Source organism: Myotis brandtii, unplaced genomic scaffold (assembly GCF_000412655.1).
Source record: "Myotis brandtii unplaced genomic scaffold, ASM41265v1 scaffold177, whole genome shotgun sequence".
NCBI classification, from domain to species: domain Eukaryota; kingdom Metazoa; phylum Chordata; class Mammalia; order Chiroptera; family Vespertilionidae; genus Myotis; species Myotis brandtii.
Genome location: NW_005356555.1, coordinates 47,128 through 60,196, shown reverse-complemented (window position 1 = coordinate 60,196; position 13,069 = coordinate 47,128). Strand labels below are relative to the sequence as shown.

General features: G+C 39.8%; 1 protein-coding gene across 2 annotated transcripts in view; it reads left to right on the top strand.

Moving 5' to 3' along the window:
• The window catches only part of LOC102247043 (guanylate-binding protein 6-like), a 203,135-nt gene that overhangs the window by 187,812 nt on the left and 2,254 nt on the right, over nt 1-13,069 (top strand). Inside the window, exons 19-23 of one of the 2 annotated variants that reach the window (XM_014537340.1) lie at nt 2,251-2,531; nt 3,240-3,452; nt 4,619-4,721; nt 5,037-5,230; nt 6,181-6,352. In XM_014537340.1, coding sequence (XP_014392826.1) covers nt 2,251-2,531; nt 3,240-3,452; nt 4,619-4,721; nt 5,037-5,230; nt 6,181-6,352 — 963 coding nt within the window. Of the gene's footprint in view, nt 1-2,250; nt 2,532-3,239; nt 3,453-4,618; nt 4,722-5,036; nt 5,231-6,180; nt 6,444-13,069 lie in introns of those variants that run through there. The other variant, XM_014537339.1, reaches the window with a different exon arrangement.

Sequence of the window (13,069 nt, the reverse complement as noted above, 5' to 3'; positions counted from 1 at the left end):
CAGAGAGAATACAGCAAAGATACAAAAATCCCTGTCATAAAAATCTTTAGGTCCCTTGTCCTTAGACTGCTTCTATTGTAATACCTGTTTTTGTTTTTGTTTGTTTTAATCTTTCAGGCATGAATCACAAAGCTCAAATATCCAATTTCCGAAGAGAGTGCATCCGGAATTTCTTTCCAAGACGGAAATGTTTTGTCTTTGACCGGCCAACAAATGACAAAAAACTCCTAGCCAATATTGAGAAGGTTGAGGAAAAACAATTGGATCCTTACTTCAAGGAAGAAACAAAGAATTTCTGTTCTTACATCTTCACCCAGGCCAGGACCAAGACCCTCAGAGAGGGAATCATGGTCACTGGGAAACGTGAGTCTCCATTTCACATTTTGTGGGACCTAATATTTTTTGAATATATTATAGGATGTGTTCTCCAGGATTTCTTTTTGATTCTATATAGAATTATGAGTCATTGATGTTCATACTCCATGATGACAAGTGTATATTTATCACACTTTTAGGTGTTTACAAATTCCTCTCCAAAATTACAGCCTTTATCATCAAAATCTACAGTATCCATACATATAACAAAATCTTCTAATCTTAATGAATCACTAACTGGGGTTAAAAAACAGAATATATATTTTCTCACTTGAAGTTCTTTATAATGAACTAGTTGTCCAGTACACAAAATTTGTGCACATTAAAAGGGAATTAATTAGAGGAAATATTTTAATATTGCTATTTGCCCTTTATAATAGAAGTGTCAGAGATGAAAGAAAATTAGTAAAATGTATATGAAAATCTTCCTCTTGTTAGAGTCTGGGGTGCACTGCGGGACCCAGAGTCAAGTCCCCGCCCAACCGCGCATACCTCAGACCTGGCTGGCCCCACCCCCATTGGGCAAGATCCAGACCCGTCAAGCCCTGCCAGGCAGGGGGCGCAGCTTTAGGTCTCCCAGCTTGGTGCCAGGGTGGTGGCGCAGCCTGAGGTCCCCTGGCATGGCATGGGGCAGGGGGCATGGACTGAGGTCCCCCATCAAGTGCCACCAGGCGGGGGTGCAGCCTCAGGTCTCCTGCCCCAGCCCTGCACCATGCAGCCTCAGGTCCCTGCTGATTGCTTGTTAAGGCTTGTTACGGGAACTCGGCCTCCGCTGTGGGCGCAGCCATCTTGACCATTACAGCATGACAGTCAATTTGCATATTCCCTCTTTATTAGATGAGAGTTGCAAGAGGTATACAGAGGATATTTTGGGTGTTTAGACCAATTTAATAATGCACATTAGCCCATAAAGCTCTGAAAATTTATGGGAATCTTGAGAATTCAGAAAAAAATAGGATCACATTTACCCTGCCTCATCTGTCTACAATTTGCTGCTAAGATTTTCAATGGGAAATTATGTTTTTTCCAGATATCCTTTAGTATGTTAGATAAAGGTTAATATTGAATTATGTTAGCCTTGTGGTCTGAAGAAACATACAAATTAAAAGTCAATGGGACAATAGTGTTACTAGAGGAAATATGTTCTTTTGTGGTGTTGTGTGAAAGGAATTTCAGGGACCCTGATGTAGGAGGAGTTTTACGCGATAGTGGCAAGGTTTATTAAAGTGAAAAGCAAAGTACACTCTCAGGGAGACAGAGAGCTGGCAGGCTAGTGGGCAGATACTGCCCTGGGGTATTTGTGAACCTTCCCCATTTTTATTTTTGGGTTTGGGTAAGGGCAGGCTTTCTTTACAACTATCCAATCTCTTTCCTGTCTTCTTCAGGGCTTGTGCCCTTCCCCCACACAATCTTTTCCCAGATTTTCCCAGGTTTGTGCCCTCCCTCACTTATGGTCCGCATTTTGGCTCTTTTTGCACATGCTTCTTAGTTCCGCTTGGTTATTTGGCTCTTACTTCACAGGTACTTAGTATAGAAATTTTACCCCTGCGCCATTTTTCTCCCATCCTGGTTAGTTGGGTGGACTCCCCAGCGTGACTGTAAGGCTGTTTTTTCCTACTTAATCAGGCTTTATCAGACTCTGATTTCATTAGCTCCCTGGTCTCTTGTTAATATCCAACTAACCTTGTACTCCAATAATAGTAGAAGGAAGTGGTGTGTTTGTGTGTATGTGTGTGTGTATGCATATATGTGTATTTGTGTGTGAGAGAAAGAGACAGAAAGGCAGAAAGAGACATTTAGAAATGTAATCTTACATAAATGGATCCTGTTGAGTGATAAATTGATATTTATGCCTTAAATTTCCTGGCTTATTAGGGCTAAGGACTCTGGTGGTGACTTATGTGGATGCCATCAACAATGGATCAGTGCCTTGTTTGGAGAATGCGATGACAACTCTGGCCCAAATTGAGAACTCCAGAGCTGTTCAGAAGGCAGCCAACCACTACAGCGAGCAGATGGCCCAGAGAGTGAGCTTCCCCACAGACACGCTGCAGGAGCTGCTGGACCTGCATGCAGCCTGTGAGAGGGAAGCCATTGCAATCTTCATGGAGCACTCCTTCAAGGATGACAACCAGGTGTTCCAGAAGAATCTTGTGGTACTTTGTCTTAGTATTTATTTACCCTTTGAGACCTTTCCATTGTAAATTAAACCTGGAAGATCTTTTCTGACCCCAGTCCTTCTCTCTCACTCATGGATCGAGTAGTCTGGATTCTAATGAGGGACAGAGTTCAAAAGACTGCAATTTCTTCTTCTTCTCCCCACAAACATCAGCTACTTTATATAAAAATTTCTCTGGTCTCTGATGCATAATTAGCATAGACATCTTTCTGAACTGAATACTTATATTGAATTCAAGCCTGCCCTGAATACCCAAAAGTCATTCCTTGGCTAGTCACTTTCTTGAGAACACTCTCCCATTCTCAGGAACCAAATGTCTCTCAACAGATTCTCATACCAGGCTATTTTCAACTCCTATGGCTCCTTGTTGTATCATTGTGTCATTGAAGATGGAATTAACAAAAGTTACAGCTCAAGGAGCCATAGAGATAAGATAATTCAACACCAACATTTTTGATGAAGGACCTGCGACCCAGGGAGGTTAGAAGCTTTCCCCTGCCTCACATGGAATTTTCAGGGTTGTGAGTAAAGGAAGCCTTGTAATTCCTGTTTTATTCCATGTCTTTCTCCAACAGAATGCCTTTCTCATGAGGACCACAGCTAGACTTCCTTCCACCCGGTTCTTTGGAACTTTTTCTCCTCTGTTCCTTTCTCCTGGTGACACCCCTCTATACTTCCCTTGCAGGAAATCATAAAGGATAAGCAGGATAAGATCTTGCTGCGGAATGAAGAGGCATCTGTTAAATACTGCCAGGAAAAACTTGAGCAGCTTTCCAAGTCCCTGATGGAAGGTATTTCAGCAGGCATTTTCTCTGTTCCTGGTGGTCACAAGCTCTACATGGAAGCAAAGAAAAGGCTTGAACAGGACTACTGGCAAGTGCCCAGGAAAGGAGTGAAGGTGAGGAATAAGGGGAGCATAGGGATCCTACAGATTAAAGGTAAGAGGGTCTCCTGGAAATCGATCACAGCATCAGTTGTGGGTAATATGGGAACATGGGGATGTCATGACTGTTTTAGCATAAAAGGCCAGTTATTTTGTCTTTCTTTCTATAGAGAATCAAAATGCCCATTCTCAAAAATGAATATAGATTTCTGAAATCCATAAGAGACACAGGAGAAAAAAATCATTTTCCATCCAACAATATTATATTCAGTGTGTCAAAGGCAGACAATTTACAAGTTAAAGTCAGAGCCTTTGTGTTTAAGGCAGATCAAAAGAGAAAAGGAAGTCAAACATGTAGACAATTGCTAACACAGGGTTATCATAGTTATGAACCTGAGATAATTGGCTACATAGGTGATGATACAAGTAATAGCATTAAATAACAATGTAATTAATATTTATTGAACTCTTACTGTTAAGACACAATATTGAGCTCTTTCCCTAGAATTTGAATTATTATCCTTTATATAGCATTAGGACGCATCTATACTTTTTTTCAACATTTTACACATCTGAACTGAGAGGCAGAGATGGGTTAAAATGACTTGCCTAGAGTTACAGTCAGCAAGTGGCAGAGGAGAGCAGGATACTGATTGGAGACAACATTTCTCCCTGGAAAGCAAATATACAAAAGCACCAGAGACAGTGGGTTTGTAGAACTGAACGTGGTCTCACCGTCTGGAATGGAGAGTGAAGAGAAGAAAGTAACACTGGGAGAGAGACTGCAGGGAGTATGAAGAGCTCTGGTCACTCTAAGGAGTTTGGAAACTGTGTGAAATCATGATGCAGTTTTTAAAAAAAAATATATATTTTATTGATTTTTTACAGAAAGGAAGGGAGAGGGATAGAGAGTTAGAAACATCAATGAGAGAGAAACATCGATCAGCTGCCTCCTGCACACACCCTATTGGGGATGTGCCTGCAACCAAGGTACATGCCCTTGACCGGAATCGAACCTGGGACCCTTGAGTCCTCAGGCTGACGCTCTATCTACTGAGCCAAACTGGTTAGGGCTGATGCAGTTTTAATCATGAAGGAAAAATTACATGGACATACTTCGTTTTGAAGCACTATTTTTCCCAGTGAAAATCAAAGTTTTTTGTTCCTTCTTGTCTCCTCAGGCACATGAGGCTCTCCAGAGGTTCCTGCAGTCGCAGGCAGCAACAGAGAATTCCATCCTGCAGGGAGACAAAGGGCTCACGGAGGAGATGAAGACCATGGCAGGTAAGGGGCAGGGCTGGGCTCACAATGAGTGTCAGGTACCTGCACTGTCCTTTGACAGCTGCGAGAACAAAACCTCCTGACACAAGGAGATTTCTCTCCTTCTGTGGGATACTCTCTAACTCTGAAAACACCAGGGCACATCAGCCAGCCAGGGCCTTTCCCATCACACTCTGAAATGTGCTCTTGATGGTGTGGCAAGGGAGCAGTTCAGAGTATTCCACCTCCTCTTCCAGTTTGGTTGGTTATCAGAGCTCAGGAGGGTAGAGATTAGTCCTCACCTAATTTTCTTCCCTCTGTCAAACCTCCCTGGGGCAGCGGAGCGGGCCAAGAAGGAGGCAGTTGAGAAGGATCAGGAGTTGCTGAGACAGAAACTACAGGAGCAGCAGCAGCAGATGGAGGCACAGAAGAGGAGTCTCGAGGAAAATATATTGCAACTGAAGGAGAAGATGGAGAGGGAAAGAGAGATATTAAGAGAAGAGCAGAATATGATATTGGAGCATAAATTAAAGGTAAGTCCTGCCATGAACTCAGTAGTGCTCCATGGTCATTGTCCTGGTACCTCAGGTGGGATGGAGAATGTTACAGCAAGACCATGGAGGAAACACCATTGTCATTTACTACTTGTGATTTGTTAAAACCTTGAATTTTCCCCTTGTTCCCTTTCTTTGTAAAAAATATCTTTGAAATCTACTCTGTGCATATACTCTGGAGTAGTCTGGACAAGCATCTCATCTCTGAATACTTGTAGAATATAAATAGGGTTTGAGGTGATATTTTAGGTTATTTGGAAATGATCTTATTTGGCCTGAATAAATAGGTATTTGAAATACATGTATTTGTTATTATCATCAACTGGTTTGCTTTACCAAGATCATTGCCTATTATCAGGAACCCTATTACCACCCAAAGACTCTAAGGTAGGTCTGTGCTGACAATAAACTATCAGAAATGTCCAGATTAAAAAAACAAGATGTAACAGCTTCAAACCTGCTGCGTTGTTCCCATGTATGGAGAGTCTACCCAAGTTATCATATGGCAAAGGAAGAATTCCTGATTGGCTCTCTGTACATGTTCATAATAGAGTTCTAGAACATGTATAATTTCCCATTTTTTTCTGCATTTTGGTTGGCCATATTATTCCAAGTGAGACTGAGAATTAGTACAAGCAGATTAATGTTACTTCTCAACTGGTATTATGACTGGCACATAGTACATTTATCCTCAGGTCAGGCTTAGCATTCTAGCAAAACCCTATGGATATGTGAGTATTTGTAAGACTGTAAACTATGCTTTCTTTCAGTGTTTAGGTCCAAGACAGGATTATTCCTTGTTGCAAAATTATCTTTGGTTGTGTAAGAGAGAACAATTTTAAGAGTAGAAGGAAAGAATTCTTAAATATAAAATGTAATTTTTGAAAAACATGGGAATTTAAAACATTTTACTTCTCACCTTTTCTTAGGTTCAAGAAGATTTGCTTAGAGAAGGATTTAAAAGTAAATCTGAAGATATGAATGCAGAGATCAATCATTTGAGAAATATGATTGGTAGTACTCAAAGTGATAATAGTCCCTTGATGACACAAATCATGGATAGACTTGCCAGTGAAATTGACTCAATATTTCGTGCATCTGGTAAATTTTTTAGTAATGTTGTGAGAGGTTTTGGCTCACTATTTAAAGATAAATAGTTCTCCTTTGAAATAAAGTATAGAATGTGGATATATGCTATGGCTTGTTTTTGGTGTGTATTCATTTTGATTTCATTCATCCAAGTCTTAAACATGAAAAGTGCCTACTAAAGGATATCAATGTCTAGCCCTCATTAGATAGGATAAATGCCCATAGGCTTTGATATAGCATGTTTACTTAATGAAACATACCAGTACATTTTTAAATAAATATACTTACATTTAATCAAGTTATCACTGTAAATGGCAAAAGACTGGAAACTACTAATAAATTCATCTATATAAATTGGTAATATAAATTTAACATTTGCATATGGTGGAATATTATGCATCCAGTAAATAGAGAATTCAACTCCATTTTTATAAATATACAACAATCTTAAAAATACATTTTAAAATGAGGTACACAAGAAGTGTATAATGTGTTTACAGGAAAAAAATGTAATTCCTGTGTGCAATCATATGTATGTGTACACATTGAATATCCATAGGAGCCCTCAAAGAAGTAATATCAGTTCCTACTTGGAAGAAGTGGGTGAGATCAGGGTAATCAAGTCACATGCTTTTCATTATATACTCTTTCTTTTGAATCCTGTAATGAAATTTTATAAATAAATAAATAACAAAGAAAATGTAAAGTGTAATACTAATCTATACTAATAGAAGTGTAATATGCTAATTATAGACTGGGAGACCAGCTGGGGAGGGCAGTTGGGGGCGATCAGGCCGGCGGTGGGGTGGGGCGCAGTTGTGGTGACCAGGCTAGCATGCAGAGTGGTTAAAGTCAATCGGGCAGGCAGGCAGGTGAGCAGTTTGGACCCAGCTGTCCTGTATTGCAAGAGGGAATGTGAGACTGTCAGTTTAGGCCCACAGGGATCGGGCCTAAACCAGCAGTCGGACATTCCCCAAGGGGTCCCAGATTGAAGAGGGCAGGTCGGTCTGAGGGACACCCCCCATGCAAGAATTTCGTGCACCGGGCCACTAGTCTATATATATAAAAGGCTAATATGCTAAGTGTCTGACCATTCATTCGACTGGTCACTATGATGCCCACTGACCACCAAGGGGCACATGCTCCTACCGGTAGGTTAGCTTGCTGCTGTGGTCTGGCTGATTGGGATTGGGTGCCCTGGATCCCTCCGGCGATCCCTTCCTGGCCTCAATCATGCACCAGGGGGGTCCTTTGGCCTGGACTGCACCGTCTTGAAATCTGGGGGAATGTTGGAGAGCCTGCTTTGGCCCGATCTGTGCAGGCCAGGCCAAGAGACCCCCACTGGTGCACAAATCCATGTACTGGGCCTCTAGTAATGATAATAATGACAAGAAAATGTTAAAAATTAGATGATGAAAGCTCTCATGGCTTCTAGAAATGACATCAGCCTGGACAATTAGGAGTTTCAGATTAAGTCAAAGTATAAAATTTGTATCCTCATCTTGTTTTCTTTTTGGCCTGGTTCTCAATCCATTATATTTGCTTCAAAACTAAGATATACACTTTCCTATCTCTGTTGGATATCTCAGCTAAAAAAAATTTAAAAAAAAGAAAAAAATCTCAGGTAGAGTAGCTTCTACTTCCTATCCTGAATTATACTTTTAAGCTATTAGAAGCCAATTACCAAACATAAGAACATGCACTGGTGAGAGAGAGCCTATCATCCTTAAAAGTGCAATGGTGGTCTCTATGCTATAAGCAAGAGCCAAAGAGACATGTGCCATTGCAGAACTGCATGGCCTGCTGGTGTTGGGGATGATAAGCCTTGAAACATGGAGCTCAAGTGGTGGCACTTAAATACCAGAAGCCAAGCACATACAATGATTGCAATCAGTATCATGGTTTGTCTTAGCTCAGGCTGCTACAAAAAGTTACCCATTATTGTGTGTCTTAGAAAGCAAATATTTATTTCTTCTAGTTCTGGAGGCTGCTAGTTCCAGATCAGCATGCCAGCACTGGGGGGTTCTTGGTCAGAATTCTCTTCCTGATTTGCTGAGGGCTGCTTTCTTGTGGTGTCTTCACATGATGGGAAGAGTTTGTAGGAGCTCTCATGATTTGTATTATAAGGGTAGTCAAACAATAGTGCAAGAGAGAGAATATAAGGTAGTGAAATATCATTTTTAACCTAAATGTATGGCAGGAAAAAATAACTTCCAACAATGGGTGCAAAATTTATATTTGGAGGAGATCTTTTCTTAAATAAGTCAAGAAAGTTTTAAATGTTTTAGTTTAGGCAAAAATAAAAATAGCTTAAATATAAAGTCTGCAGTACAAAAGTAAATGCAGATCCAAAACAGCAGTGGATATGAAAACAATAAATATTAACTTAATAAAAACATCATAAGAATGTACTCTGTATTAAAAAGAGGAGATAAAATAATTCAGGAAGAGTCTGCATGTAGATCAAGTATTAGAAGCCCTTTGAATTGTTTTGAGGAGAATAAGGTGAGTAATTTTGAGTTTCATGATTTAAGTCTAAATAGTGCCATTTATAATGTAATCAATTAAAGAACAGAGAAAGTTTTTAATTTCTATATTTGGAGACATAAAAATGATTTTCACAAATCTCAGTAAATAAAAAAATAACACGAAAAATGTCAAGTAAAGTTAGAAAATATATTTAAAAGATGAACAAATTTGGCCTAATGTATGAATGTAGAACCCTACACCTAACAATAATAGAATATGCTTTTTTGTAAAGCACACTAAGAAACGTCATATAAATTTTACCTCTACCAAACCACAAAGCAGGATTAGTTGTCTTATGTCAGACTCTCTAGATGCAGAGGCTTGGTGATGTGTTTGTGTTCATGTGATTTATTGAGGGCTGCTTTCAATAGAAGGGGTCTAAGGGAAGTGGGAGAGGGCAAGAAAATAGAAATGAAATGAAAAAAGACTATGGTTGCAGGGAAAGAATGGATTCAAGCAGATCCACTGGAATCTCTGTAGCACAAACAGCACGAGAGTTTGTCTCTCCTTGAAGCAAAGTTCTAGACATTTGTACCCCATGAGGCATTGTCGGGGGCTATTCATCTTGAGCAGAGCAGCTACCATGCTGTTAAGGGAAATTCTCCAAAGGAAAGAGCAGCTGTGAGCTTTTTAGCAACGAACACCCACAGCAATAGCAGGATGGATGCAAGGCCTTGTAAGATGATCAAACTGAGGCACTAACAGCAAACAGCACCACTATAAAGATTAATATTTGCAGACCTACCCTGTGCCAAGGTCTATGCACACTACCACCCCACATTGGTGGGGTTCCTGTGATCCAGGCAGCCAATTATATATATCTAGAAGCCTTTTGCAGAATTTTAATTTTTAGAGCTCTCTGGGTACAATCTACTATGGACTGAATTCCCTATTAAGCAAATTCTGGGATGGAAATTTGCATGTAAAATGTTTATTAGGGAAAACTCCTGGGACAAGCACTTATAATAGAATGTAGAAGGAAATTGGACTTGGAAGGAAGGAAAGTTTAGCTATAATCTTAACAGTTGCTTCACCCATTTCAATGGAGAACTCTGGGCTTTAGTAATCCATCTCATTTCCCCCAGTTTTTAAGAGATCGGTCCTTGAATAATGAACATCTTATGAATGGTTGACTTTAGGCAAAGTGACTACTCAGAAGAGAGCTGAACACATGTGTTTGCAGGAGAGCTTGTATTTCAAAACAAAGGAATATAAGAAGGTTAGGGGACATGGGAGAGATGAAAAGTGGTGAGAACAATGGACATATACTTCATTGAGGTTCAGGAGAATTTGTGTAGGAGTTGTAGAAGAAGGGCTCACAATACAAAAAGAAACCATGATGAGCAAAGAATTGAATTTCCAATGGCAAGTTTCATAAGTGGAAAAGTTATTGTTAATTCCAAAATTTAACCTTGTGTAGCAGTTAGGGTTCTACAAACAAACAAACAAAGAAAACAAAACAAACCCAGAACCAATAGGATGTGTATATATATAGAAAGAAATTTATTGAAAGGAACTGGCTCAAATAATTATGGAGGTTATCAAGTCCAAAACCTGCAAGGTAAGCCAGCAGGCCCAGGAGAGCTAATGTTCCAATTCTAGTCTGAAGGCTAGGAAGAGCCAAAGTTGCAGATGAAGTTCAGAGTCTACTAGAGACTTTAGTACACAGGTACCTATTATCCTATATAATAAAAGGCTAATATGCAAATCGACCGAACGGAGGAATGATGGTCACTATGATGCGCACTGACCACCAGGGGACAGATGCTCAACACAGGAGCTGTCCCCTGGTGGCCAGTGTGCTCCCACAGTGGTTGCACCACTCAGACAGAAGCTGGGCTCATGGCTGGCAAGTGCAGAGGTGGTGGCAGAAGCCAGCAGTTGGATATCCCCTGAGGGCTCCCATACTGCAACAGGGTGCAGGCCAGGCTGAGGGACCCCCCGAATGCATGAATTTCTTGCATTGGGCCTCTAGTTTACAAATAAATTCATCCTTGCACCTCCCACCCAGATAAAAATATAAAGCATTACTTGAATCCCAGTAATGTTTCTACTTCTAGTTAACCAAGATTAACTACTACTCTGCCTTCTATCACCAAGCAAAGTTTAGTCTGTTTCTTAACTTCATATAACACAACTTCATGTACTCTTTTCTGAGCTCTTTGCTCAATGTTTTGTTTGTGACAGTCATCCTCATTGCAAGCAGAAGCTCATTCCCTTCATTGCTCTACAAAACATTTCTCAGCCTTAGCACTCTTGACATTTTGGGCTTGAAAATTCTTTTTTTGTGGGAGCTGTCTTGGGCATTGTAGGATGTTTAACAGGCAGCCCTGACCTCTAAACACTGGGTGCCATAGCACCTGTTCTGCTAAACAACCCAGTTGTGATAACCAAACATGTTTCCAGTCATTGCTAAATGCCAGCTGGGGCCAAATCACCACCTTTAGGAGCTATCAAGCTTGAATAATTAAAACCATCTCTATAAAATCACACCCCGATCTCATAATAAGTATTCCAGAGTCTAAACAGAAAAGTATGGAAGAAGGTGCCACTTAGCAATGCCTAAGGTAGATGTCTTCTTTATCTCAAAATGTATTTAACTTGCCTGACACTGTGGAGAAGATAAAAGTAACATAATTGAAACTACCGACTCACTTGTACTCCCTCAGGTCTGTTTTTTGTCATTGTTGTTGCTTTATAAATGAGTAAGGAAGTGTGTGCTACTTTATTAAACTTTTAACGTTTTTTATTTTTTATTCAGAATGATACTAAGTAAATAACTTAACCCAGAATAAAACCCAAATCTGCAATATTAATACAAAGCAAATGTAAGCATACTCTCTAAAGTTCCTTGGTTTAGCATAATACATTTCTCGCTTAGAGATAGGGGCTTTGTTTGAGTGACAAAACCATCAAAGACAAACCTTATATAGATGGTGATGGTGATGACAACGATAATGATGATAGTGATGATAATGACAACAATGATGACAGGAACAAATATATTATTAACAAGAACTCACCATCAGTTCATGTTTTGTTTATGAATTTTGATAATTTTTACAAGGTTACAATGCAAAAACAAACAATCACTCAAATGTAGTCCTGACTGACATAAAATGGGTACTTTTGTTTTTTTAATCTTTATTGCTGAAAGTATTACATATGTCCCCCCTCAACCCCCCATTGACTGACCCTTCTAACCTGCCTGCAGCCCAGGCCTTTACCATCTATTGTCTGTGTCCATGGGTTATGCATACATGCATACAAGTTCTTTGGTTGATCTCTTCACCTCCCCGGCCCCCAATCCCTGTCTTCCCTCTGAGAGGGTACTTCTGAACATGACCGCATTTAATCACTCAATAAATATGAACTGACCACGGCTGAGCATGGGGGAAGGCATTGGGAAGGCATTGAGGATTCTATGATCAGCACTACAGCTATGATCCCTGTGCTCATGCATTATTTTTTATCTCAGAAAGAAGACATTAAAACAAGTTATACAAGCAAATGTAACATTTGAATGCTGAATACGCATTGTAAAGGAAGCATACAGAGGGCTATGACTAAGTGCAGAAAGGAGACTGAATTTGGATTATTCAGTCAGCAATCCTTCTCAGGAAAAATGAGAGGTAAGATGCATTTTTGATGAACACAGTTAGGGGAAAATGAGGGAAGAGTTTCAGAAGAGGAGAGTTTTTGCACAAAAGTCCCGATTTGTGAAGAGTTGGGTGTGTTTGACATCTGAATGAAGGTCCATGTGCTGAAGCTGAGATAACATGTATGAGGAGAGGGGCAGGCAGAAGTCTGATTGTGTAGGAACCTGCAGCCACGGTATTGAGAATGAAAGCTTTTAAGGCTTTAGGACTTTGGGTAGAAAAAAGTGACAAAACAATTTGTTTTAATAAACTCATAGGGACTACTGTGTGAACATGTATTAGAACTGCCCAAACTGACCATGCCTTCAAACCTAAAAATAGGCAAACTAGCAGCTTCTTAAAATTACCAGCCTGTTTGTTAAAGATTCAAAATTCTAAAAATAAATAAACAAACAAAAAAACAAACAAACAAATGAATCAAATACAAAGTGTCATATATTTGCTCTAGAAAATGAAAATGAGAGGTTCTGGAACCCTTAAATACGATGTTTTTCCTCTTCTCTTCAAATTTCACAACATTACAGTCATTGTCCCCCACCCC